Below are 27,849 nucleotides of genomic sequence, written 5' to 3' on the forward strand. Positions count from 1 at the left end.
CACTCTTCAGAAACTCAGCTAAATGTGCTGAATGTTTTACTATTCTTAGCAACCTGGCATTTTTTTTCACAAATGGAACAGAAATATTTTTCATTAATATAAATCTGAAAAGCATTGTTGCTATGCTTGAATGATGTAAGACAAGGTGTTTTTTTGGAAATTTTTTATGTGGAAAGCAGAAGATGGATCTTGTTTTGCAAATGCATGCAGCTCTGGACCCACAGGGAAAGGGAGCAGTGTTTGTCACAGCAAATGCAGACTTTCTGCGGAGTTTCCTTGTTTAAGTGTTGGCAACACATTATTGATTAGCACCTGCATCCCATACTCAAAAGGGATATTGTGAGTTTATAGATTATATAAAATGTTTCCTCAGGTGCAAGGACCATGGTTGTGCACTTGTGTAGTTATTGTTAGACTGGGACTGAAATTAATTCGAATGACTTGTGAATTTCTAGAGAAGCAGGAAATGGCAAGTACCATTTTCCATGAGGTAGGACACATTTAGCCAAATTGGGTTCATGGTTGCACCTCAGACTTTTCATCAGCTCCAGGGTCCCACAGAGATGGGAATACAGCCCGAGTCTGGCCCCAGAGTTGTTGTGCCTCCACCTGTGTCTCAGCGTAAAACTTCAACATGTTCTCTTGCTCTTTCTCCCCCTATAAGCTTTCTGCATTTCTGTTTTAATTCCAGCTAACTTATTTTTGGCCAGCATGTGGTGGGAAACTATCCAAACTTTTTCCACTGACTTTATTCTCCATACCGGCAATCACAGCTGTCATGACTTCATAACTATGAAACAGTACTGCAAGTGGGGGTAACAGGCCCCAGATTGTATTCATCTGGCAGGAGATATAACATGGCAAATATAACCTGTGTAATGCTCGACCTCATGCTGTGTTATTGCAGAAAAACACTTTTATCATGAACACAAATCACTCTATCTGTTTCTATTCCCCCTCCTTCTTTTGCTTTTCTTTAGCTTAGAAAGGCAATATTTTCAACACACCCTAACCAGTCAAGAGAAAATGTGTTCAAAAATAAAGTTCATAAAGAAGAATGGGTTACACTGACCCTGTGGAATACTTGTGGTAAAAACTGGACCTTTAAAGACCATACCAAAGCTTCAACTGAATTTATTTGGGCCAAAAGTTCATTCTGGGTTTTCATTTTCTCTGTACTAAATGCAGCACAAGTACTACACTCTAGTATACATACTGGTCTACCTAAGTGTCACTGCAGTATTGTCTTTTCAATAGAAACCATCTGAAAACAGTATGAAGAAATAACAGCCCAATATATTGCTCACTTCTTTGCTTTGCTCACCCTGTTCTCCAAGAAACCAACTCCACACTGTTTCCAGTGATTTTAGTTGTGACTGAAAAGTGGAGAAGATCAGCGTCCTCCAGAACTTTGTCTTTCTAAGGTGGAGTAATGAAGTTTAGCGATGGTTGACTTTTCTCTCTTCTGTCTGTGAATGCTTTCTACAGCAGTGTGTTAATGAAAAGTTATGATACTTAAATTAATAGCTAAGTATCACATTGAGGAATCAGTCAGTTCATCCCTTTCTGAGGATTTCAGTCGCTCTGGCGATTTTAACTAATGTCAAGGCATTGAGTTCCACCCTGTTTCTATTTAGAAGAAACACTTGCTCAGTCATACAAGTCAGCAGTTTCTAATACAGAAAGCTTATGCTCTGAAGTGTATTTAAAAGAGCTTGGATATGTCAGTTTGCCACTTTTACTTAAGCAATCACCCACTTCTAACCTGCTATTAGATGTGGATGAGCACACCTGCATCTATAACAAAGATGAAGTCTGGTTCTAGAAAACGAGACAGGTAACTGTACTAAGTGGGCATTGAGACTGAACCTTTCTATGGCTCTTACCCTATCTTCTGCTACATGCTGCTGGTCATGCTGCAGCACAATCTGTTCTCATGAAAATCTGAGAAATTTTGGAAGATACATATGTGTATATGTATTTGTTCTTATGAGTTTTAATACACGTGCACAACATGACTTTTCTTCCCACTCCATACCACAAAAAAATTATGTACACATGGAATATAGTCGTACATAGACAGCGAGGTACTATCAAAAACTGTGTATTTGTTGGTTTATTTTTTATAGCCTTCTGTCTTTACTACTCTCTATTGTTTGCATCTGTCACATGTTGTGGAACAGATCTATTGATGTTTTTACATTAAGTTGACAGGTATATTGTCAGCTAGATTTTGCTTTGCTGCACACCTCTCTTGTCTGTTAGTAGATTGCATCTGTACAAGCAAGAGAATTTTCCGGCATTTGCAAATTTGTGTTTAATATATAGTTATGATGAAAAAAAAAATTCCTCTTTTTCACCACAGGGGAAGTTGGCCTGAGTAAAGCTTCTTCTCTCTAGAAACACAACCAAAACATGTTGCATTTCTGTAGTTACTGTGGTATTCTGTAAAGAGCAGAAAGGACTAAAAATTAAGGCTAAAATTAATTATTTGCAATCTACTTAGAAACTCGTGAATATAATCAGTGGTCAAATTCATGCCAAGCACTAGTTGCACAAGGATCAGCAGGACTACATACATAGTATTTAACTGTGATGTCTTAAAGGGCAAAGTTAGCACTGAAGTGTACCTCCTTTGCAGACATGCTACAGCTCTAAACTGTTCAGGAACAAACAGCTTTCTAACAATGAAAGTGAATGGACCTATTTTGCATCTGCATTTTTGCTTCCTTGTTTTACAGATATAGGGAACCAGTAAGGAAAAGGAAAAGGAAAAGGAAAAGGAAAAGGAAAAGGAAAAGGAAAGGAAAAGGAAATAAGGAAAGGAAAGGAAAGGAAAGGAAAGGAAAGGAAAGGAAAGGAAAGGAAAGGAAAGGAAAGGAAAGGAAAGGAAAGGAAAGGAAAGGAAAGGAAAGGAAAGGAAAGGAAAGGAAAGGAAAGGAAAGGAAAGGAAAGGAAAGGAAAGGAAAGGAAAGGAAAGGAAAGGAAAGGAAAGGAAAGGAAAGGAAAGGAAAGGAAAGGAAAGAAAAGAAAAGAAAAGAAAAGAAAAGAAAAGAAAAGAAAAGAAAAGAAAAGAAAAGAAAAGAAAAGAAAAGAAAAGAAAAGAAAAGAAAAGAAAAGAAAGGAAAAGAAAAGGAACATCCACTGAAATTTTACTGCTGCAATGATGCAAGTGAATATCTGTGGACAGACGTCTTTTATACTATTTCTCTTTAATATTTGTTTCAGATTAAAACTACCTTGACTACGAAAAACATTTTGCAGTATAGCTTACAGATTGCACAGTTGCTGAAGAACCCACATAACAGCAGGAGTGAGGTTTTACAGGCTCCACAATAATGTCCAAGCTATTAAGATCAAGCAGCAGCATTTTTTTTAATTTTTTTTTTGGCTAACCTGAGTGGTCCCCAGGGGGAAGCCATAAAATATAGCCTTGTCACCCACAGAGGCCACACTAAGTTTGTGCATTAAACTTTAAGTGATTAACATTGATATTTGATATCTGCTAACAGTGTGAGTACAGATGTAACCAGCAATAATGAAATGTGGCCTGTGCCTTTATTAGAAATGTAGAGAATCAAACTGAAAGGGAAATGCTTGTGGAGTCAGATGCACCATCATCTGTGTACCCGAAAGGCCTGATTTCATCTGCCATACACCAAGGTAAATTGGGAGTACCTTAGGAAAAAGAATTTTACCAAAGTTCAGGTAAGTAAGCTGGATGGAGAGCAGGGAGCAAAAGACTGGAAAGGAAGGATAATCTGTAGCTAGATTATCTGTATGTATCTTAACATTTTTATGTCTCAAGATACTGTGAATCAGTGCAATGAACATGTGGTGTAAAAAACAAACAAGCAAACAAAAACACCTGTAATTGGTAGTCCATATATATGGAATTTACATTACTAATCTCATCTGATACAACCACCTGTATGACAAGGGGAGCTGTGGGGCATCGAGGAGAACTGAATCCTGCTGGACACCAGCACACCTCCTGTCTGAGCACTGTCACAAGCACAGCTGCTCTCTCTCCAACCCAGTGACGAATGTCAGAGCCAGATTCAGACATGGAGAGGGCTTTTTAGAAGATCCTGCCTGTCATTTCATCTAGAGATGCATAAACTTTTCAGAAATTGGCTTCAGAAATTCAATAATTGCCATGTATATGAAATTCTTGTTGAACTAACTTACCCCTTAACACAAAACAGTGTCATTTCCTATGCTCTGATCCATAACATAAAAGATACCTGTTGATAAGAAACAACTGGTTCCCCTCCAAGGCTTGGGTTTCTCTAGAAGTTCAGGAATGCTGGTACAGCAATGCAGGGATATAATAGGTCTTCTGTAAAGCAGCCCTCAAATATTTCTCTTAAAAGCTCATCTCACCATAGTCATAATCATCTAATAATCTTAACACATACTACTTTGAGAATGTAGGGGATGTTTTATGGTATTTGCTTCAGTAGAAACCTTGCTTAATGGAGTTATTTTGTGACCAGACATCCAAAAGAAAAAGAAATGCTTATCCACAACTTTAGGGAACCAAGTTTCTAAATGTAACATTTTTGTTTTCATTTAGAACTGCCATAAGTAGGAGAAAGGTTACATGAATATGTAGGAAAAAGGTGGCTTAGTGGGAAAGTTGGAACGGTTAATGTCTAAGTTGTTTTCCATGTCCAGATTCTTTTCCACAATATCATTTTGATTTTTTTCCAAGAGGGCATTAAAAGAGTGACAATTTTTGTGGTCAAAGTATAAAATCATGGACAAATTCTCAGTGGGAATCTGTGGATAGACTGCAGGTTGGGAAAGAAAACTTTATATTCCTGTACAAGCAGGTGTAATCCCAAAAGGCTCTTTGCATTTAGCCATGCTGTTCAGTATTAAATTACACATACACTGTGTGTGCAATTACACAATTAAATTACACATATGCTACACAGATACATAGATGTAGAGAATATACCATATAGTAATGTAGCTGAAGCTAGTGTCACTGTGCTTGAGCTTACATGTCAGCATGGGACAGTTTCTTAACACCTGACCTCTCTTTCAGTGAAAGGGGAACAAACCTAACAAACCTCTGCTTTGGGTACCACCCACTGAAGAAATGCCAGTTAACTTCCATGCAGCTAAGCATGACCATGTGGGCATGAGAGAAACTCTGTTTTCTTGCTGTCTGGGCAAAATAGCAGTGAGGATGAGTAGTACAGGGTTCAACTGGCTTCTGAGAAATGTCACAGCTCAGCTGTGTACTTTCAAATTTCTGAATTGAGTGACAGAAAAGAAAAATCATAAGATACATTGTTGCATACATATATTAACTAACACTGTGTTAATTCACCCTTCCTGCTCCAAGCTTTTTTGTATATATTTTTTAAAAAATCTGTAGAAATGTTATTAATTTTGGCTGCTTTGTTTGTCAAATCACTCAGTTTTCCTTCTCTGTGGGACTATCCCAGTGCAAATACAACACTGAGATCTGGTTAGCCACTGATTACATATAGGATTTCAATAGCTGATTAAATTGAGCTTAATTAAGGCATTGAAGGATGGTCATTATATCACTGTGACTGTTTCAGCTGCAAATGTTTAAATGTTTTCCAAGCGTTCCCTCCTGCATGTGAAAATTATGAGATAAAGATGAATGGTGTCTAACAAGACAACAAACTAGCAGATTCCTGAGAGAAAATTACTGTCTGAGCCTTGCAGTGAAAAAACATTTGGTTGCTAGAAGTAGTCAGAATGTTGTGACTAAGATGGCTGTTGGTTGAGATGTAATGATATGCCAGTCTTTGGTAAACAAAAGGGCTCTGTATCCCTCTGGTTCATTGTGAAAGTGTCCTTTACAGCCCAGGAATGCACATGTTTTGAGCATGAAAATCCTCTTCTAAATCCTTCTTACACAGTGAATGCACAACTTCCTGTACCTCATAAAAACTGAAAACAGCAAACACATAAGCCTGCTTCAGACTAAACTTTGCTGCATTCCCATGTGTAGACAGCAGCAGCATGCCTGAGAAATACCACTCTCTGGCATAAAGGTGATGTCACAGTAGATAGTATCCCCGATTTAGCAGAGCTATTTCAAGGAGCATTTAGCTGGGATGGGCAAAACAGGAGCACCAGCACTTGGCTTCAAGTGTTGTTCACATGGAAGTTCCCAGTGGCTTATCTCAGTCCTTTAAAAAAAGCTGACTGAACAAAATAAAAAATACCGCATATCTACATTGGATATCTGTGGATCTCAGGATGTCTGTGATTTAATCAAAGTCTTAAAGTTCCTGCTGACTTTAGTGTCCTTTAGCTACTATTCACTCAGCTTTTTTTGCCACGTTGCACATGTTGTCTGATGGCAATGTTGATACTGTGACTGCCTGTGCTGAGCAGGCAGCACCATGGAGGTAGCTACACTCTGTGTTATGCATGCAATGGATGGATAGCTGCATAAATCACAGCTTAGTTATAGAACTGACTGCTGTGTACCACTTATAACACCATTCTTTGGGGGTGATTTACATTTACTTGGCATGAATCATACAAGAAACTACAAACAACTTTGGAATCTACTGGTTGCATTCTTCTACTCTGCCACTCCCAACAAACTGTCACTTGCTAGAAGAGAAACTAAAAGTCCCTTACAGCCAGTAACTGATTTTATTGCTTGTCAGTTCCATTTGTTTGGTGGAAATAACAGAAATGGTAATCAGTTCACAGGCCAGAGCTAATTTCAAAGATATTTTTCCCCAAGACTTTTGTGTTTCATGTAACTGCATGTGTTAAAAAATTTAATATTGAGTTGCTGTGAATTGCATGGACAGCACAGCATAGGGTTCCATTGCGGTGCTATAGCATATTATTCCTGTACATTTTTATTTGTGGGACACAGTAATTTTACCTTAAAAAAACAAACAAAAAAATAACAAACAAACAAACACCAAAGGCAATGGAATCTCAATATACAGAGTCAAATTTTTACAGACTACTTCGTAAGTACTTTTGATCTGGTTTACACAAATTTATATGCACAAACTTATGTGTAAATATGTTTACTATTGCTGCATTCCCTTTTGTCTGCAAGAATGGCTTCCTAGAGGCTCTCACCCAGTAATCCCTTAAAAAGCCTTCAGTTTGCTCTCCTGAAGTTCAGGGTCCTGACTTTGCTTTTTGCTGGGCCGGTTGCCCTCAAGATCTCAAACTGCACCCCAGCGCGTGGTCTCTGCAGCCCGGGATAGCTCCAGTCTTCACCTCCTGAATGAGCTCCTCTGCACTGGTGAGCACCACGTCCAGAAACACACCTCCTCTGGTCCTTCTGCCTAATACCTGCATCAGGAAGTTATCCCTACCATGCCTGGGAGTCGCTGGGATTGCTTGCAGCTTGCCTGAGTTGAGTATCCGTGGCTGACAACCGTGACCCTGCCAGAAATCGGCCCGGGAAAGTCATCGGTCTGGTCGGTGAACAGCAAGTTCTTAGCTTCAGTAGGATTCTAAGTAGGTTGGTAGCAAGGGGGAAAAAGCTAGGGAAAGGTATTTAGGCTGTACGCCAGCCTCCCTCTTTCAAAATCCAAAAGGAGAAGAACGAGTCAACAGACACTCAGAATGTAATAAAATTTGGCCAGTTGTTTATTTTTGTTAATTTCTGCCTGATGGAAAGGGAGAATGGAGTACTGATGGACCGTTGGCCAAATAGGAGCCAGCAGATGGCATTCTGGCTTGATTGGGTCATGGTGTGGTGAGCAGGACTAGGGAAGTGATCCTGCGTCAATGGTGTGTGAGGAGCAGTCCCGGCTCCGTCCTCGTAGGAGAGATGTTGCCGTCCTCTCAGGAGCTTGGCTGCTGTTCATTGGGCTCTTGACAGCGTGCCCAGGTCTCTGCTGTACTGGAGAGCCCAGACCTGGGTGAAGGTCTCACCGGGGCTGAGCGGGGGGGAACGGAGCGATGACATGGAGCTGCTCCGAGCCCTTCTCCTGACACGGTGCAAGGAAGTGATGTCCGTCGAGCTGACGAGGAAGAGCCTCGGCGGCGCCTCGGCCTTCTCCCCCGCCAGCGCTTCCCCGTCCCCGCGCTGTCCCCAGGTGAGCTCGGGCCGCTCGCTCAGCCGCAGGGCTCGTCGCGGCCGCGGGGCCCGTCGCGGCCCCGCTCGTGGTCCCCGGAGCCCCACCCCCGCTCTCGGACCAGCCTCAGCCAGTCCTCGTCGTCCTCGGCATCCCCGCGGCGATCGCGGTCCCCGGAGCCCCACTGCCGCTCTCGGACCAACCTCGGCCAGTCCTCGGCGTCGTCGGCATCCCGTTGGTGCCAGTAGAGGCCGCGGACGAGCCACAAGGGGCGTCTGGAGGGGCTGCGCTGCGCGCGGCGGGGCGAGACGCTGCGGGAGCGGTGCGGGGATCTTTCCCGCGGGGATCTTTCCCGCTGCCGTCGGCTCCTCCGGAGCCTTCTCCGCGGCCGGCGGGCGGTGGCGGCCGCTGGAGGAGGTGGGGCCGGTGGCGGGATGCTCACGAGCGCGCCGACGAGCTGGCGGCACACTGGGCACTCGACCCCGTCGGCGGGCCAGTGGTCGGCGCAAGCGGCGCAGAAGCTGTGCCCGCAGGGGAAGGCGCGGGTCGGGGCTTGCGGTGGGCCGAGGCAGAGGGGGCACGTCTCCTCCTCCCGGGCCTCAGCCGGCCGCGCCTGTGCCTCCCGGCTCCCGCTGGCATCCGCCTCCTGGCTCATGCTCACGGCTGCCCTGGCACGGAGGTGCTTGGAGGAATGAGTCGCTGGAGGCTGCCTCCGGCCCCCGGCACCTCTCGTGTGGTGTGTGTGTCCCACCAGTGATGGACACCTCGTGTGCCTCTGGCAGGACGTCTGGAGTTCCTTCAGCTGGATCCTCGGTGACTCGGAATCCGCTCGCAGGACTCTTGACGGCTCACGTAAGGCTGGCAAGGTCTCGACGTCTCGTGTTCCAGCAGGAAGACGTTGACGCCTCGAAAGTCCCCAGCAGGACTGACTGAAGGTGGGCTGGGTGCTTCAGGCACTTCTAGGCGCCTGCCCTACTGTGAGGTCACGGGGTGACTGTGACGCTCAGGTGACATCACAAGGCATGAAGCTAGATGGACATTTGCTTCCCGGTAGTTGTGGCGTTAACAGCTCTGCTGTTTGCTTGTCAGAGTCCACCCAAGGACTTTCACGGGGCTCGCTTGGTACAAATAGTACAAACGCTACATGCACAAACTACATTTGAGTTCTGTCCATTTACTTTGATGCTGTACCACGGAAAGACACATTTGCTGTAGTCTGGTTGATCGGTTTCAGTATATTTCACAGGATTCAGTATATTTCACAGAATCACAGAATCGAGAATCGAGAGTACCTCGACCTTCCCCACGTCTGCTGTGGCCTGTTCTCCTTTCTAGCACAAGCTGTTCTATCACCTTTCCAGGTTCAGATGTGAGGCTGACTGTCCTGTAATTACCCGGGTCTTCCTTCTTGCCCTTTTTGAAAATTGGAGTGACATTGGCTATCCTCCAGTCTTCAGACAGATGTATGCGTGATAGCTACAATAGCTCCCACATATATAGAATCATATGTCATAGAAACTTTAATGTTGGAAAAGACCTCTAGGATCATCTAGTCAGACCATCAACCCATCATCACCATGCCCCACATTCCCTAATCGTGTGCCCATGTGCCATCTCCACTTTTCTTGAACACCTTCAGGGACAGTGTCATCTCTCTCAGCAGCCTGTTCCAGTGCCTGACCACTCTTTCAGAGAAGAAATGCTTCTAAATATCCAACCTGAAACTCTCTTGGAGCAATCTGAGGTCATTCTCTCATGCGTTATTACTGTTAACTGGGAGAAGACACTGATCCCTACCTTGCCTGCAACCTCGTTTCAGGAGTCGTAGAGGGCATTATAGTCTCACCTGAGCCTGCACTCAGTAAACAACCTCAGTTCCCTTAGCAACTTCCTGTAAGACTTGTACTTCAGCCCCCTCACAGCCTTGTTTCCTCTCTTGTTTCCAACAAAAATGCTTTCTGTACATTGTTCTGAAATAACTTGGTTGTTTATAATGCTTCAGTGGGATATCTAGAAGGTGAAGTGGAAGGAAGAAGTATTTGCTTAAGAAGCATAAAAAGAGGATCTGAGACCAGATTTCTCAATCCTTGCAGTCTCTCAGGCTGCTTTAATTTGTGAGGGGAATAAGAAATGAAAATGAATATTTCACTTAAGAAAAGAGTGTAAAAGATGTCCTGAAATGAACTATTTGAAAGGCTTTATTTCAATTATCCTTGGAATGAAAAGTAATCTCCAAAATTGTATTCTTTACATTCAGTAATTGAAGCCAAACTCTTGTTCTTCAGTGAGAGCTACAACTCCAAGTGAAATGTCAGACCTTTTCCAGAGACTTTTGTGGGTGTGAACTTTGAAATATTATACAATTTTTACTTTTCCTTTGTTGGCTTCTTGCATGGTAAGCCGCAATGATGCCTCTGACTCGCATTATAGAAAAGATCAGAGAACATCCATGCATCAACTTGGCTTTTTTTTTTGTTTGTTTTCTTTTTTTTTTTTTTTTTCCTGTCTACTGTGTGATCTAGGTTCCCTTGAAAAAAACAAAACAAAACAAAACAAACAAACAAAAAGAAAAACATGCTGTCTAGAATCCAGTCTTCAGTAGCTTGATGGCTTGATGTTGGAGAATTATACATTGCAGTTCAAGAAAATTCCCTGATGGATGAGCACAGTAATGGGAGTATCCATCAAAGCCACATGGACATGTGCATCCTTCCAAATATAATTCCAATTCCAAACTAAGCAAGGATTAGCTAAAGATGTTTTGGAACCACAAAATGTTATTTTTACAACATAGCTAGTGATTGAGATAGATTAAGACTAAACATGGCTGGGATCAGACAAAACCACAGAAGCTTAACTTGTTCACATATTTATGACTGGAACAGAATGCGAGGGCCATCAGCAATTCAAGACCTGAAATCCTCCAGCATAGTTTGTGGCAGGGTGATAGGTTGTTGGTTTTGCTTTGCTTTTTGTTGTTGTTGTTGTTGGTGGTGGTTGTTTGTTTGTTTTTGTTTTGTTTTGTTTTGTTTTAGTGGTCTTTTCCTTTGTAAAACTTGCCCCTTCATCCCTCCCACACATCCTCAGCTCAGTTCAAACAGTGTCCCTGCGGGTCTCTGAGTCCCAAAGTGTTGCCCAATGCTTTTTTAAAAAGGAAGACTGATTCATCTGAGAAATGCTCCACAGCTTGGTGTCCAAGGTCATATTCAGCAACTGGCTCCTCTCTCACAGTACCTCCTGTTGCCAGGGACATGGGTTGTCAGGTCTTCTCTCATGAGCATTTGCCAGCCTTATGGTGCAGGTGAGAATGAATGTATGCCTGTGTGAATGTGTGCCAATGATGAGTTTTACAGGAACAGGCAGCAATTATTTATTCTTAAGTCAAAGGAAGGCATCCCTCAGTTTAACTCTGGGAGACACTGTATGTCTATTTGAATTGCTTTCCAATCACACCTATTTTAAGTGTGATATTGTGACCTTCTCATATTAAAAGCAACAACACTAAGCTTTGAAGAACTCCAAGATCCTGATCCCCAAATCATTTATTCTATTTATTTCCACCATTTTTCGAATCAACACCATTTATTATTTCATTGACAACTGAGAAAATTAGTTATGTTTCTAATCAAGCCACAATCATAAAAAACAGACTTTTCTTAAATATAAAATGCCTGGCACTGAGTGCCTGCACCTATTTCAAATACTCCTCCTGCTGCTGTTCTGGTTTCCCTTAGGTGAAATGATGCTGATTTGCCTGGGCTGGCATCTTTGCAGGACAGGTCACTAAACCCTGTAACAACACCTACTCTTTTAAAAAATACAGTTAATCAAACTTGATTATGATTTTCTGTGTAGTTTTAAAAGTCATTTAAAAGTTTGAAAAACAAACCATTTTTATGCACCTATATATATACTCTTACATGTATGTTACACGTACGAGGGAGAGAAATTGTGAGAGTCAAGAATGATGCCTTAATGTACCCTTTGCTAGTTAAAACACAGTGATCCAATTGTTAGCAATTACTGACAAAAATAAGTAGATCCGACTTCACTGGCAAAGAGTAATAAAAATAACAGCTTCTACATTTTGTTTGACCATTGATTTTAAATGATGTGGTTTTGTAAATGCAAGGGTTGCTTATGATATTATAGATATTTATATACATTATATATACATAATAATATATAATACATGTGTACATTAAACAATAGTTTAACCACTATTCAGGAATTGCTGTAGATTTGATTTTCCTCATTCTTTGTTGATATATGCTACATTAACATTATGACAACTGTGAGAAGGTTTCTCAGGGGCCTAGAGTGCTTCCAGCATAGAGCATTCTGCTGCGTACTGAGCATCATTTTACCAGTAAGACACTGAAATAAAAGTTTAATTACAGCAAGTGAAATATTAAGAAAAATACCTGGAAAAAGAAGATTATTTTCTAAACACTAACAGAAGGAGAAATTGTGACTGACTTTCCATGAGTAATATGGTGAGACATACAAAATTGTGTCACATCTTCCGAGAGGGAAATCAAATTCATATGCTCTGTGAGGAATTAGTTGCTTAGCATCGGTAGAAGTAAAAGGGAAAGAAGAAGGTATCTATCTTATTCCTTAGTTTCATTTCATGCTGGTGGGAGAACGGGCATGGTAAAATGAGAGGGTATCCAACACTTTCCTCAACATCTTGCCTTCTTTGGTTCATGCAGAGATTATGGCAATCAGAGTTAGAATTGTAGAGTTGTAGAATGGCCTGGGTTGGAAGGGACCCCAGGGAACATCAAGTTCCAACCACCTTGTCACAGGCAGAGCCATTTCCAGATATGGTACTCGAACAGATTGCCCAGGGCTTTATCCAACCTGGTCTTGAACACCACCAGAGACAGGGCATCCACAATCCGTCTGGGTAGCATTTCCAGAACCTCACTACTCTCTGTAAAGAGCTTCCTTTTGACATCCAACTTAAACCTTCCCTCCTTGAGCTTAACCTCAACCATTCCCCCTTGTCCTATCACTACATATCCGAGTAAAAAGGGATTCCCCTCCTGTTTATAATTCCCTTTTAAATACTGGAAGACTGGAGTACGACTTCAGGCTGAACAAGCCCAGATCCCTCAGCCTGTCTTTGTAGGGGAGGTGCTCCAGTCCTCTGATCATCTTTGTGGCCCTCCTCTGCACCCTCTCCAGCAGCTCCACATCCTTCTTGTATTCTGGGCCCCAGACCTGGACGCAGTACTCCAGATGGAGCCTCTCAGGGGCAGAGCAGAGAGGTACAATCATCTTCCTGTCCCTGCTTGCCACCCCTCTTCTGATGCAGCACAGGATACCACTGACCTTCTGAGCTACAAGAGCACAAGATTTCAGAAAATATGCTAGGTGTTAAAGGGAAAAATGAGCTTAGAAATTAGCTGTGAGGAGAGGCATCACAGAGTTGTGTCCTTTGCATACTTGCTCAAAAACTGGAGGAGTTTAGACATAGTATATCCCATATAGCATGGATAGTACATAAAGTAAAACTTGTGTATCTTGTGTACAATATCCCTTGTCCTTCAAAGGAACATGAGTTGATAGTTTAGTGATTCTACTCATCTCTGGAAGCATCAGGTTAGAAAACAGCAATATGGTACTGGGAAGGACTCCAGTAATGCTGGCCCTTCTTCCCTGAGGCCTACAGTTTATCACCTCACACTCAGCCAGGTTTCATCCCACTGCTTTGTACCCATCTAATCCTTACTCTTTTCAAAAGAAGGCTGACCCAAAGCCTGACGCCATCCAGGCTAGAAATCTGCATCTAACTTTTGAAATAAATATGTTCCTGCCTACTGTCTCCCTTGGATTCTTTTGTTGGAATTATTCTGTACCTTAAGCAGTTATTCAGCTGCCACATGCAGAAGTTCCCCAGGAGTTCTGTATGGCCCTAGCCACTGCTCAGCCTTCGTATTACTTGTCACACTTTGGATTTCTTCTTTGAGGCCAAATCCTCAGTTTTCTCACTTGGGACTGATTTGCCACCACCCTGTCATTTTATTGTCTCCCTCCTGCCCTAGGTCCTGTCTGAATTCACCACTGTTGATCTAGTGTGGATGTAAGTGTAGCCAGCTCTACTGGATACCTACCTGTGAGTGCTTCTTGCCTGCTAAGATCTAGACCCACAGTTGCCCTTCTTGTGTTTCTCATCTAATTATGTCTGGCAGGTGGTGAAGCTTTTCTTCTCCTCCAAGAACTTTTTCCATTGATCATTAAAGCAGCCCTGTTCCAGCTAATGCATCTGTTGTGTATGTCAACCTTTATTTAGGGCAGGCAATGCCCACTTTCATGCGCTGTAAAACACTGAATGCATTTGGCATGAGACAAAAACATTAATAAGATGTATAAATTCAGGCACACTAATTAGTTTGCGAGTAACACATTCCTTCACCAGTGCATGAGCTGAAGAAATGTAGCCAGAGAATCCAGAATACAGTTGCAAAGAGTCTCAACTATTCTAGTCTTAGCATGCATAACTACAACTCTATTATGCATACAGATTTCTAACTCTGTTAAAAAGTCACTGTAAAAACTTAAGAAAACTGAATACACATCTGTATTTAGAAGGAAAAACTTTGCAAATCAACCAGGAGGACCTCCAGGGAATTCCGACACTCCCTCCTTTAATGAAGTTATTTATCTGTGGTGCCAATCCTGTACATAACAAGCACAAGGGAAAGGAACCTTCGTTTTGTTTTTATTTTGCTAAATGCTTGAAGAAAGGCTGGAGAAGTTTTGATAATGACATGTAGTCAGCACCCTAAATGTCCAAGTAATAAATTCATTGGCAATTCCATAGCTAGACAAACAGATTGAAGTAATGAGTGCTACAAAGACTGCTGTGCAAGACTTTTTCCCAACAAAAAGTACTGCTTCCTATTGCTTATCACTTTGCCAAACAATTCAAGCTGAAATGCTCATGTCTGCTATGATGTTGATTTTTCTGGGAAAAATTTCTGCTAGAATGGAAAAACACATGAGAATGAAATTGCAAGATGGCTAAGGGAGGGGGAATCTGCTGCTTGCCCACATTAAAATAAGTTACTCCAGACATTTCACTGAGTTGTCATTGTAGCCTGAACCTGGGATTTGATTGGGTCAAACTACAATTATCTGGTACTAAAGATACTTCAGTTTCAAGATTATGACTTAAGACCAATTCCAAAGCAATTATGTCCATCTTCTGACTTGGCCAAGTAATTAATATTACAGAAGGAATTGGGATAAATCTGTAACACTGAGAGAAGTATTACACCGAGATTAAGTCTGTTACATGAGGCCTGAATTTCAGTCTTGTTTTCAGATATGAATCTCACAAAAACCATTTTAAAAATATAATTTTGAACAACATTTTTTAGGCCTCTGTTTAGGACAGCTGGAGTACGGTTAGCTCAAGAAAATGTTAAACTACAGTGTTTACTTTTGTTGGAAATGAGTGTCTATCTATAAAGAAAAGACTAAGATCCCGGATGATACTTAATTGTTATAAAGCCTTGTATGGAAAATACAATCCTCACTCAAGTGAAGCGGAATGCAGGAATTTGTCCTAATGGCCTCAGAATTCATCATGCTGTGCATAGCCAAAACCCTCAAAAGAAAGCCACAGAAGGACAGAGGAACATTTCTTGCTAGCTTGGAAGACAGAAACCAAGAAGCTGTAGGTTCCCTGGTCTACTCTGGTCTACCCTGATGCAGGCTTAACATTACAGTGCATCCACTTTAGGCTGTTTCTCACCCTTTCCAAGCTGACAAGTTTGTACAGCAAGTGCTGCTTGGTTTTGACTGTTTGCTTGTTTGTTGTATTTTTTATTTTGTTTTGTTTCATTTTGTTTTCCATTTCAACAGATGATCAAGCTGATTCCCAGTAAAGATTCTTATGAAATTCTGTCTGAACTGTCACTGAAGTTTTAAGTTAAATTGCATTATTGTTGGGCTTTGTTACTAAGAGTTTTCGTTACTGTAATGGTAGCATTAATTACTTTTGTAGTGATTGCAAGGTCACAACATGAACTGCATTTTCTGCTGTAAGATGATCACAAGACTGCTGCTAAGGACTGCTATGCTGTGCTGGTTGGCATAATTGCTTGGGGTCCTGTGATATCATCCAGCCTATAGGTTAGGTTATTTTCTTGTGCAAGGAGGAGCAGGCCATGGCCTGCAGGCAGAGCTTTAGGAAATGGCAAAACAGAAGCAAGGAGTGGGAGGAGAAGGCTATGGATGTACCTTAGTACTAAATGCACAACTGCACATGCAGCACAGCTTCAGTTCTGGCCCCATGGAGGCCGGGCAGGCAGAAGCTGAGGGGACAAAAAAGAAGAAATGAAGGCACATGAGCAGCATAACCCCTCAAGAGCCAGAAGTTGGATCCAGAGCTTCCACATCCTGACTGATTCCCAGCTCTGTTGCTGAGGACATCCAACTGCTGGGGTCAGTTGCTGGCAGGGATGAATATCTGTTTTGTTTTTATATGTTGCTTGAGACAGGAAATGGGGATGTCTGCTAGTATGTTCTGCCTTCAGGTTTAGGGTTGGGATTTTTTGTTTCTTGTTAAAATCCCAGGCCACTGTTTGAGTATTTCCTCAGCATGAAGCAAAAAGGTTTTCTTTTAAGGGGAAAGCACAGCCTCACTAATTACTTTCATCAATTCTTCCCTGGAAAAATCATAAAAATGATTTTTTTTCTCCAACCTGCCAGCTAAAACTTGAAGCCTCTGCCCCCTCACTAAAAAGCTTCTGGTCCAGCCAGGAGTTGCTTAACTTTCCCTAGCCTAATGTTCTGTTGGAGGTTTTGCTTTTGTTGTGAAATTTGTCATTTTTCTCAGAAAACAAATGTTTTATTAGAAATTAACATTGCTCAAGTGGAGTAAATAAATTCTTAATCTGTGATAACTAGAGAGGAAAGTAAAACTTTTATTTTAGAGCTTAGAGATTGCATTCCAGTAGAAAATATTATCTATAGAGAAATAGGTAAAACATAGTGTTGGTTGTTCCTCATCTCCTGGAGATGAAGATTTTATTGTTGAAACACTAAATTTATTGCAGATTTGTTTCCTTGAAGGCTTCACTTCTGAATAAACAATTGTAAGCAATACTATGAAGTGAAATAAGACGAGAGAAGTGCAGAAATAGACCACCGTCTTTTGTAAGAAGTTTAAGAAATGTACACAACATGTGCCACTTGAGGTACTCCACTTTGGCTGCTACTTGTGTGTTGTCTAATGAAGCAGACCTTTGAGTTTACAATAGTAGTCCACACCTATATCTGTTTCCATTGGAATTAACATGTTTTTATGCTTCTTTTTCCCTCCTCTTCTGTTCCTTTGTGAAAAAATAAAAAAAAAATAAAAAAAATAAAAATTGTCTATTAACATATACCTACAAGTGTATATCGTGGCTCAGTTCACAATGAACAGGTATTTATGTTTAGCTGAGTTTTATGTGTTCTAGTAAATAAAATATATTTATTAAGCATATGACTGAGCTGCATTGGTTCATTAAAGCTGTCTGAAAGGCAGAAGTGGGTGACTTTTTCTGTAACAGATGGAAGAATCCTGGAAGAATCCTGAGGAATATTACTATATTTAACAAAATACTGCTGTCATGGAATCATAGAATCATGGAATTGTAGAATGGCTTGGGCTGGAAGGGACTTCAAGGATAATCAAGCTCCAACCTCCCCACCAAAGGCAGAGCTGCTGGCCTCCACATTAAATATCAGACCAGGCTGCCCAGGGCCCCATCCAACCTGTCCTTGAACACCTTCATGGATGGGGCATCCACAGCCTCTTCAGGCAGCCTGTGCCAGCACCTTACCACTCTTATAGTGAAGAACTGCCAATGCTGTCACTGGCATTTTCTTAAATAAGAGACTCATTTAGGTTATCTGGACAAGAGATGTTTTTCTAGTGTTCTGATTCAGTCAGGCTGTAATTAAATGAAGTCTAAAAGCATACATTTCCATCCAACTTGGCACTTGCATGACCCTGCATGTATACTATCATAAGGAAGAATGGCTTGCTGAGTAGGAATCTTGAAAATCATGCCTGTAGTATTTACTCATGAGAATAATCCTATTTGCTTACATGTTTAAACCTATAAACAGATTAAAACCTAAACCGTGACATGCAGTCCTGTTTTGCCTGAGGAAATAAACCTTGCATGTTATGCTGATAATTGTAGGGATTGTTCTTACAGCAAAAAGGGAACAGCTGCTCTCTGAAGTATACAGGACACTGACAGCTCTCTGTTGCGCAGGATCTTTTTCCCCTGTTGTTTCTTTTAATTAGTCTGATTTCTACTTGATCCACAAATTTAATCTGTCTTTGCAGCACACATTGAGAGAAACCTTCCAGGAAGGACTCTGAGTTATCATTTGCACCACTAACTGCCAAAATATTTTCACACATAAAAACCTCACCTAGAAATCTTGTTACAGCAAGGTTGTTTGTTGTTACCTGAACTAGTTCACATCATATGGCACTCTCCTATGGTTAAACGAGGAAGACCAGTATCTACCCAAAACAGAAGTAGGTGGAAGCTGTCTGGGGCTTGATTTTCTGTGCAGCAGCAGTGATGTAGCTGCAGTCATGTAACTGAGAGTGCAGCTGAAGTGCATATTTCCAAACCATCTGCTTCTGGCCTGTGCAATCCCCCTGAAGCTCAAAGTAGGATTTGGTTTCCCTACCTAAACCCCTGGAACATTTGGACTAACTTCTCTGTTTCTTTCTTTTTTTCTTTTCTTTTTTTTTTTTTTTTTTGGTAGGATTTTCATCAAAAGCTGATAATACACAAACAGCACACTTGCCTTCATTCTGTCACTTACAAAATAATATTTTACTGTTACTGTTAGCTGTAGTGAAGTATATTAGTTTCATACATGGCTTCTGGTAACTTTTGACATATCAGGGGACTCTTCATCAGATCTTGTTTTGGATGCCATTGGCACTGACTACATGCTTAATTCACCTGTGAGATGGATGAATATCTGCTTCATAATCGTTTTTCACCATGATGTTTCAGCAGGTTTCTCCACAAACAGTAGGAGCTTTGTCTCTAGCTGTTTCTTCTTTCTTCTTTTCCAAGACTTTCCCCAAGGAATGCCATGCTGTTGATGACAGAGTCCGTCTATAGGCATTGGCTAATCACTGAAGTTTGGCCACACCTTTCTATCAGCAAATCAGGTTTAGACTCAGGAATTCAAAGCCTGGGGTAAGCAAAAAATCTAAAGATGCACAGTTCATTCCTGGCTGAGGAGGAATTTGTGGTCAAAATCTAGGTGATATAGGATGAATAAATAATTTATATCCTTCCTTAACCCCCTGCTAATGGGTACAAGCTCTGTAAAGGGACCAACAGTATTTCAGTTCAGTATCATGTTTAATAGAACATGGAGAAAGTAATCTCCTAGGTTCAGATATGAAAAACAAGGAAGCTGCTGAAATGCAAAGAAGCAGTGTGTTAGGCATCTATTTTAAGAATCCATATGAAAACTTTGAGAATCAGTTCTTACGTACCAGTTCTTTCATATTATCTATGATATGTTGTTAGTTGTGGTATATGGTGACTCATCCCTGTACAACTGCATTGGTCTTCTGGCTGTTGTTACACCCCTGCCCTACATCTTCAGTGGGCTGCTGATGTTTCTGTCCTCTTTCATGTTGCCTTTTATCCCAGGTGCCAAAAATCTACCATAATATTGCTCTAGTGTAAGACAAGAGTTTGTCTGATTGCACCTGGATCAGCACAAAGCATTTTGTCAGTGGCCTCTCTAGACTGTATGATTTTAAGCCATCTATACCAATGTTGTCTGTACTACACCATTTGGGAGCTGAAGACTAAATCTCTGGCAAGTTTCCTTTTGCTCTGGAGCCCTTACACAAACAAGAAGCACACTGTGATGTACTCACTGAGTATTTTAAGAGTTGCAAATCTACAAACATTTCATAACACAGTTAGAAAGGGAGGCAAAGTATTAAGGAAAACAAAACAAAATAAAATAAAACAAAACATCAAGCACATACTGCTTTGGCTACTATTTTCAGACATCTGTGCCAGATCTTCAAATATGCACTGATCTTCTCCATCTGCAAAAAACATTACCTGACAGTCTTGCTCCATCTTAAGCCTAATAGCATTTAGGCAAGAGAAAGGAAAATAGTATATGGCTAGTTCCAGTCCTCTTTAACTTACCGTGGTCCCAGAAAACAAGAGGCATTCTGCTCTCAGGGTTGCTACATTGCACAGGGCTACTTGTGTTCTGTAACTGCTCAGCATTTTGAAAATTTTGTGTGGAATACCCATTGCAGCAAGGAATTTATGTAGGGCTAACAATTATTTATGTTACATGGACATTTTCTTCATTTTTCTTGGCTGTTTCCTGTAATTCTTTTGTGTCCTTCCCTCAGTACATAGTCCACGTGTACTCTCCCTTCACTCCTTAATGTTCTTTTTTATTTTGGTTTTAATCACCTAGAGGCAAATGCTTCCTCCTATTCTGTGTCTAGAGAAATGTCTAGGACAAGGGCACTCTGTTTTCTGTCTGATATAAGTGTGCAATAATTTTGATTCACTCTGGGGACATGCTAAACTTACAGCTGCAGAGAATTTCAGCATGGCCTACTCAGTATCTGGAAATACTGGATATGGATCACGGCACATGTACTACCATGATTATCATCAGTAGCACAAGCATGGTTTTCCGTTCCCAAAAGCTACAGAGAGGTTTCACGGTGTGGTTTCATGCTGTGCTTGAGATAAAAGAATCGTTCTCAGAATTCAAAAAGTATTTTCTTTGATTGTTAAAATATATTCCTGACCAATATTTTGCTTTCTTTTACAACAATTTCATTTCAAATATGGAATTACAAAGGAATAGATTTAGGAAAAATACATCACAGTTCAAAAAGAAGGAATGCTATTCTCCCTGTATCTTTTCCCTGTGTGATTAATTATTATTATCACATGCAAAGTGATATTAATATTGCTTAGTAAAAACATACAAAATATTCCTTATCAGGCCATGAGTGTGCTCTGATCTGTCCAACATTTTTCTGTACAAACAAAGATTGGTGACTGACCTACAACTCTTAGTACAATTTCAGTTTCCATTTTTTGGAAAAAAAAAAGAAAGAAAAGAAAGAAAAGAAAGAAAAGAAAGAAAAGAAAGGAAAGAAAGAAAGGAAAGAAAGAAAGAAAGAAAGAAAGAAAGAAAGAAAGAAAGAAAGAAAGAAAGAAAGAAAGAAAGAAAGAAAGAAAGAAAGAAAGAAAGAAAGAAAGAAAGAAAGAAAGAAAGAAAGAAAGAAAGAAAGAAAGAAAGAAAGAAAGAAAGAAAGAAAGAAAGAAAGAAAGAAAGAAAGAAAGAAGAGAGAAAGAGTGGTATTTTATACTGCAAATGCATGAAATAATTACTTGACACCCAAGGGAAAATGCTAACAACTTTTGCCTGCTTCCTCAGATAGCTTTACCACAGTTTGAATTCTTTAAAGTGAAAGACAGTGCATTCTGGTTTTAAGAACACAGCAGTGCTCCTTGCTAAAATAGCTCCATTTTACAAAATGCAACACCAGCACTTGTTTGTGAAGCATGAAATGAACATCAAGAGAATAATGACTGACTCTGGGAAGGCAAAGCAAGGCAAGGCATGGAAAAAGAGGAAAAGGAGAGGGAAAGAGTGGAAAAATGGAGAGGAAAAAAGAGAGGGGATAAGGAAAAGAGGAAGAGGAAAAAGGAGTCAGAGTGGCTTTGGTGTGTACTTCAGGGTGGAACTGAACATGTACAGATTCAAGCATCTAATCAGGGTTAAGTAATTTGGTCCTGTCTTTGTATTTTCAGTCACCTTACTCTAGTGATTAAGCTGGGACCCATCTCAGAGCTCATCTCAGAGCTGGATTTTCCTCCCCATCAGAACTGCAAGGGTTTATGAAGTCTGGCAGGCATCTTTGAGGAGAATGGCTGGATTAAATGAAGCCAGCAGGATCCTCTCACTCACACCTAAAATACAACTTTATAAGAAAGGTACAATTAATTCAATTTCTGCTTTCCCTCCATTTCCACTTTTTCTGCTCATTCCTCTCATGAAACCAAACAGTTTCTCCTTGACAGCACCATGAAATACAAACACACACAGAGCACTACATCTTGTCTGTCACCAAGATTTAAATATTTCAAGTCATGACAGCCCAGCTGGTTACTCACCGGTTAGAACCTGATGAGGCTGGTTCCCTAAAATGGTCAGTTTTCATTCATGACCCTTCAGGTTTTCCATTTCCCATCTTCATTCCTTTCATCGCTCTGGTTAAGAGCTGATTCTTCTAACTGCCCTTAGAAGCATTTTAAGAACAGTCCCATTGTACTCTATCAATGGAGACCTTGGCTCTCTCCTCCCCTGGTAATTTGGGGAAGCCTCTTTAGCCCTTAGATAGACAAGAGGGACATTATCCTTCTAAAAATTTACTATTATTATTTGAAGAAAATATAATGGAATTGCACAACCCCCTCACTGCACATCATATTTGTGTATGAAAACCTGTTCTCCATGGAATTCAGCCCTGAACAGCTGGCAAGGAAGGAAAGACTGGAAAAATAAAATGTATGTAATCTGCTGGGAAACAGTCCTGTTCACAGTTGGATTTGCTGTTTCACAGAACACACTGGAACCTGAAACAAACTACTCACCTGTAAAACTGAGCTAATGGATCAACAGGTGAAAGGCACATGCAGAGCAAACAAAATCATACTATTTCCATAGCTGTTCCTTCAAGACATTTTCTGCCATTAATAAGCCTGCTGTAGCATGTGACGACAGCATTTCTCCACTTCACCAGAAATGTTGCCATGAAACTGCATGGGTACAACTTCCTGCAGTGTATTATATGCAGCATCTCCAAACTACTGCAGTCAGAGAAAAGAAAAAATGCTGATCATTTGGTCTCTGTGGCATGGTGTGAGGAGCTAAATTGTACTGAGAGATTTGAGCTACTAATTCTACAATCGGGAAGACACCAATGCTGCACCCAGTGAGTTTTGGATCCAGGGTATGTGGAGTGGTTTTGAAGTTGTTCAGAACCCCTAGGACTCTGCAGAAATGGAAGCAACAGCTGCTGTAAGGAAATAAATCCTGTGGTTCAGTTATTTTCAGATGAGTGTGAACCATGGTGCTGACCAGCAGTGAACCTGCCAGATAGAATCACAATAAATCCTAAGTCTCTCCTATCTTCCCAGAGGTAAGGGAAACAAAGGAGGATACGGGCCCCTCCAAGATTGATGAAATGAGCACTTTGGGATGCTACCACAGCTGATCATTAAGTTGAGAAACAGTGATAAATGCAGACCTTCACCTTAATTCAGAGCTGTCTTCAGCTTCAGAAACAATATATGTGTGGAGGACAACCTCAGCACATCTATATAGAAGCTGCCTGTTCATACATGGCACTATGTCTCTAACTACATTTTGCTGGGGCAATAAGTGTTCTTAACAAACATTCCCTGGCTTATCTCTTGGAAACTAAAAAAGTGATTGATGAGCTTCTGAACTAGTGTTTCACTTGAGCCAAGGTTTTCTCTAACTGATAAATACACCAGACTAGCTCTGGCATTCCAGCTTATCTCTGCTCCACAAGAATAATGCTAGAGAAATGCCTCCCTAGCCTCTAGGAGAAGAAGCAGGAAAATATTTCAGAGGCTTATCAGTTCTCACTAGAGTTCAGGCCGTCTTTAAGACTTACTGCTATTCAGTAAAAACAGATGCAAAAGTTTTCTAATGTTTTTAAGGTTAACTGCAGAAAAGTTGGAAAGACTTTTCTTTAGAAGAGCACAAAGAGGATTCTAATTTGCTTTTCTCACTATGCTTGTCAGTTCCTTTTCCCCCTGCATTTCCCCAGCTCCTCTTCTATACCCCATTACAGGGACTGGACAACATAGTGGGAAATACAGGGAGATGACATCAGTGCAGACTGGGAATAAATAAAAATGATTCAACTAAAAGATTTCTTTTTTTTTTCCCCCTCAATTTACCATGATAAAATTACAAGTTTTCAAATCATACAGCTGTAGCCTCAGTAAGTACTTTGGATTTGTTCAGGCACTGCTTCACACACATTTGAAACCTTAAAAACAGCACTTAAAGATTGTCGAAAGGTTAAATGTGGTAGGGACTCCTTAAGAGTTTTAAAGTATATTCTTTACGCAAGGCAGTACACAGCTTTTTCAGTCATTCCATTATAATGTGTAAATGCTGAAAGTAATTAAGCCGTGTCCTATGTGTATTAAAGTATTCAGGAGAAATCATTTGGAAAAAATGACTTTTCATGACCAGCCTTCAAATGTTTGCAAGAAGTTATTGCACTGCTAACAATGTAAGAAGTTTTAGTTTTTCAAATGAGGGCTGTTTTGAAACATATACTTCCATAAAAGAGTCCATGTGTGATTAATTTTTTTGTTTCTTTCTTTCTTTTCAGTATGGGAATGGACAATGTAACAGTAGCCATTGCAGTATCTGCTGGTCAGAAAATTTTGCTAAACTGAAATATTTATAACAAGCGTTTACTTTTTGTTGTTGTTGTTGTTGTTGTTAAAAAGGAACAAGCTATTTTCTTCTGGAAAACTGAAACACTTTTTTCTTCTTTTTATTTTTTTAATTAAAAAAAAAAAAATCCTGAAAAATTCAAGAAAAGATTTGTAGTTTTGAAGAGAAAATATTCCTTCAATAGTTCTGAATATTGAATGTGTTTTGCTAAAGATGCCTTCTGCTCTGCACTGTGTTTCACATTTTGGTGCTACTTCTCAAAAGGCAGTAATAAGAAAGAGCCAGCATTTTTCAGTTTCCTCATCCTTTGTTGTGGAGCAGACATACAGACTCTCTAACGGTCTTCTGTTTATAGAATTCATATCCCTCCAAAAAGGTCACATGTCCTCTGATGACTGCAATAAGCCCAATGGCTGTTTATGGCTAGAAAGTTAGTAATCACATAGAGACTACACATAAATGAGAACCAGACCCTACATCATTTCAGTCACCAGGGGAAGATGTCTAAATTAAATGAAAGCTATAAATGACTTAAGTTTTAGTCATGTCTACCTGATGAAACAAGGTCAGGTCTACTTGATTAAATATTATCAATGGTCTTAAAATATCCTGCTGCTTAATGAAGCCACTTAGCACCTGAACTGTTTATCCAATTGTTTTCTCTGCCTTATGATCCTCTCCATCCCACACGTGCTGCCACTGAAAGGCAGTAGATGGAGCCAGGGTTGCTTGTGAAGCTACCTTTTTTAATCATCACTTGACAATTATCAAAGTAAATATTAAACATGTTGTGCAAAAGGCTGACAACAAGGAATTAAATTTCCCACTAATATGGCATTTTTAGAGTAACTAAAATAACTGGTAAAACAACTGAACACAAAAATTCAGTACCCTCTTGATTCACAGAGGCCTTTGGCTAGCAGATCTGCCTTGTTACCACCATAGGCAGTGCATAAACATATTTCTGGCTAATGTAAGAACTGCTAAATGACTACAAGAACTTTCATTAGGTGAAGAAGTAATTGTTCTGAAAACAAACAAACAAACAAACAAATGAAAAAGAAACAAAAGGACAACAACAGTAAAAAATATAAGAGGATGTAAATACCTTGATTGCATTTAGTTACATAGGGAAAAGAGGGATCATCAGCCAAAAGCAAACAGCATTTCTTGTGTTCATTAGGGGTCAAAAATATTCTTTGTTTTGAGATATTTTTGCCCAGTGGAAGGTGAGTCTTTGTACTCAAACAGGAATGATGCCCCCCTCTCTCTGTTTCCCACAGCTTCCTTTTTAGGGGAGCTGCATCATTCTTCGGAGTAATTCTTCATAGGGGCTGCAGTCCATGGGAGCATTCAAATCTAGAGTGGACCAGAATTCCAGAAAACTCGTTGAAGAGATATTTTGAACAGTTTGGACAGGAGCTGGGCTGCAGCTTGGAAAACAGACTAATGAGAGATTAGCTGAGCTAGTTGTTATTTTAGTATTTAGAAATTGACACTACTTACACTACAGATTTTTGCAAAAAGTCAGTTGATTCTGATACTTTGCATTTGGGTTTGTTTTTTTTTCTGAGACAGCTCTCCAGATAGGTGACCAGATTTTCAGCTTGTGTCCCTCATAATTACTTGGCTTGTGCATCCATGCAGAGTAGGCTGGGCAGGGTGAGAAACAAACTGCCTTGGATGCACCTTTGAAAATATCTAACTACAAAAGAAAAACTAAGTGCAAGAGATGCAGATTCATTTGGGGGCAAAACTGAGTTGAAATGATATTTGAAGTCAGTAAAGACTGATGTGGCCCCCATATCAAAGCCTGGATTTCTCATAGGAAGAGAGGGAAGTTGACATCCAGTCCTTTTTTATTTCCCTTTGTCACAGGCTGAGACTGCGGAGGGCTGTTAGCTCTCTTGCTCTTACCTTTTACCAGCTAAGTACAATAGCAATGACACTGTTAACTGCTAATCTTAGAATGTCTTACGTATACTGAGAACATCTGTACATTTATCCTGCTAGTATAATGTTTACATAAATCTTGTCAACGTACTGTACACATACATTACATGCATAGTCTTTATATTTAAAATTGTGCTTGCTTGAATATAAATATCAATGCAAAATGTAATATTTTATATAAACACATATTTTACTATTGTATATATAGTGTGTATACAGAATTTGTTAGGAGACAGATACCAAATGCATTTTTAAAGATGATCTTACTCTTTAAGATGAGAGCTCACTTGAGACACTGAATGACTTTAGGGATCTGGAACTGGAATACAAACCTTCACACCTCCATACCTGCACTTCAGATAAAACAAGAAACAGTCAAAACTTATTACTGTACTGACAGTTTGGTGACCAAGGATATGACACTACTGTACCTTTCAGGCTGAAAGGAGGGCGATCTTGTGGACTGTCTTCCTTTTGCCTTGGTTAGAACCTATAAATCAAGGTAAGCACCACAATAAATACATAAGCCTCCTCTAATCATTCAGGCAGGTGCTATCACAGATTGTGTGCTTCTGATTGAAAGAGGGATGAAAACAGTCTTTCCGGGCTACAAAAAAGACGCATTTCACACAGAAGGGTTTTGTTGTCACTGTTTACCTGCCAGCCATGTGTGGATCCAACAGTGATCTGGTAAATCTGGTAATCTGGTGAAAAGTGCTTATTTGAGGAACCTGATTTACAGTGCTGGGTGGATTGGTGAGGGATGCTTGCAAAGAGGATAGAGGTGACAACATCTTGGTGGCTAAAGCAACACCCAGCTCCATGCAGGAGGAAAGCCATCCAAAGAAAAACACTCTCTGGCAGGGAACGAGGACTTTCTACCTTGCCCTCATTTGTTCTGGTGAAAACTGATGGTTGGTCACTGTCTTCCTTTCCTTCTACCATCACTTACCTCTCAAGTGTGCACAGGTGTTACAGTAATTTTCAAACTGAGATTTAATAGCCATAGTGAAAAGAAAATACATACAGCGTAACTTCCAATGTGCTACATCAGAGAATAAAACAGTCTCATCTGGCAACACCTAGCAAGCAGCCTGAATACCACAGCATGATATGTTTTGCATTATAGCACAATGTGGAAGGGTGGAATAGAAGGACAGGACAATATAGGTTTTCCCTGATGTGAGGGATGTAGTGTCTGAACTCAAGTATCCCAACGCACACACCCTGCCTGAAAGCATTGGACATAGACACACCCAGAGCCTTACTGCTCCTGAAAAAACAATGG

The 27,849-nt window shown here is 40.5% G+C and overlaps 1 protein-coding gene and 1 long non-coding RNA gene across 12 annotated transcripts in view; one reads left to right on the forward strand and one right to left on the reverse strand.

The window, feature by feature from the left end:
- Positions 1–27,849, forward strand: part of LOC146753912 (uncharacterized) — a 51,978-nt gene that overhangs the window by 16,695 nt on the left and 7,434 nt on the right. For 3 of the 11 annotated variants that reach the window (XM_085529584.1, XM_085529583.1, XM_085529582.1), the window contains one exon: positions 7,082–12,285. The exons of 6 other annotated variants lie outside the window; for them this stretch is intronic. In XM_085529584.1, coding sequence (XP_085385710.1) covers positions 7,944–8,987 — 1,044 coding nt within the window. In that variant the 5' untranslated portion in view covers positions 7,082–7,943 and the 3' untranslated portion in view covers positions 8,988–12,285. Of the gene's footprint in view, positions 1–7,081; positions 12,286–15,932; positions 17,552–27,010; positions 27,064–27,849 lie in introns of those variants that run through there. 2 more of the 11 variants (XR_014939646.1, XR_014939650.1) reach the window with 2 other exon arrangements.
- LOC146753913 (uncharacterized) lies at positions 23,541–27,051 on the reverse strand. The gene is made up of 3 exons (XR_014939651.1): positions 26,993–27,051; positions 26,829–26,914; positions 23,541–25,967 (listed from the first exon to the last, which is right to left on the reverse strand). It is a non-coding gene; the product is annotated as an uncharacterized LOC146753913 (long non-coding RNA).

Source organism: Coturnix japonica, chromosome Z (genome assembly GCF_054131305.1).
Source record: "Coturnix japonica strain WE chromosome Z, WE-NBRP24, whole genome shotgun sequence".
Classification (NCBI taxonomy): domain Eukaryota; kingdom Metazoa; phylum Chordata; class Aves; order Galliformes; family Phasianidae; genus Coturnix; species Coturnix japonica.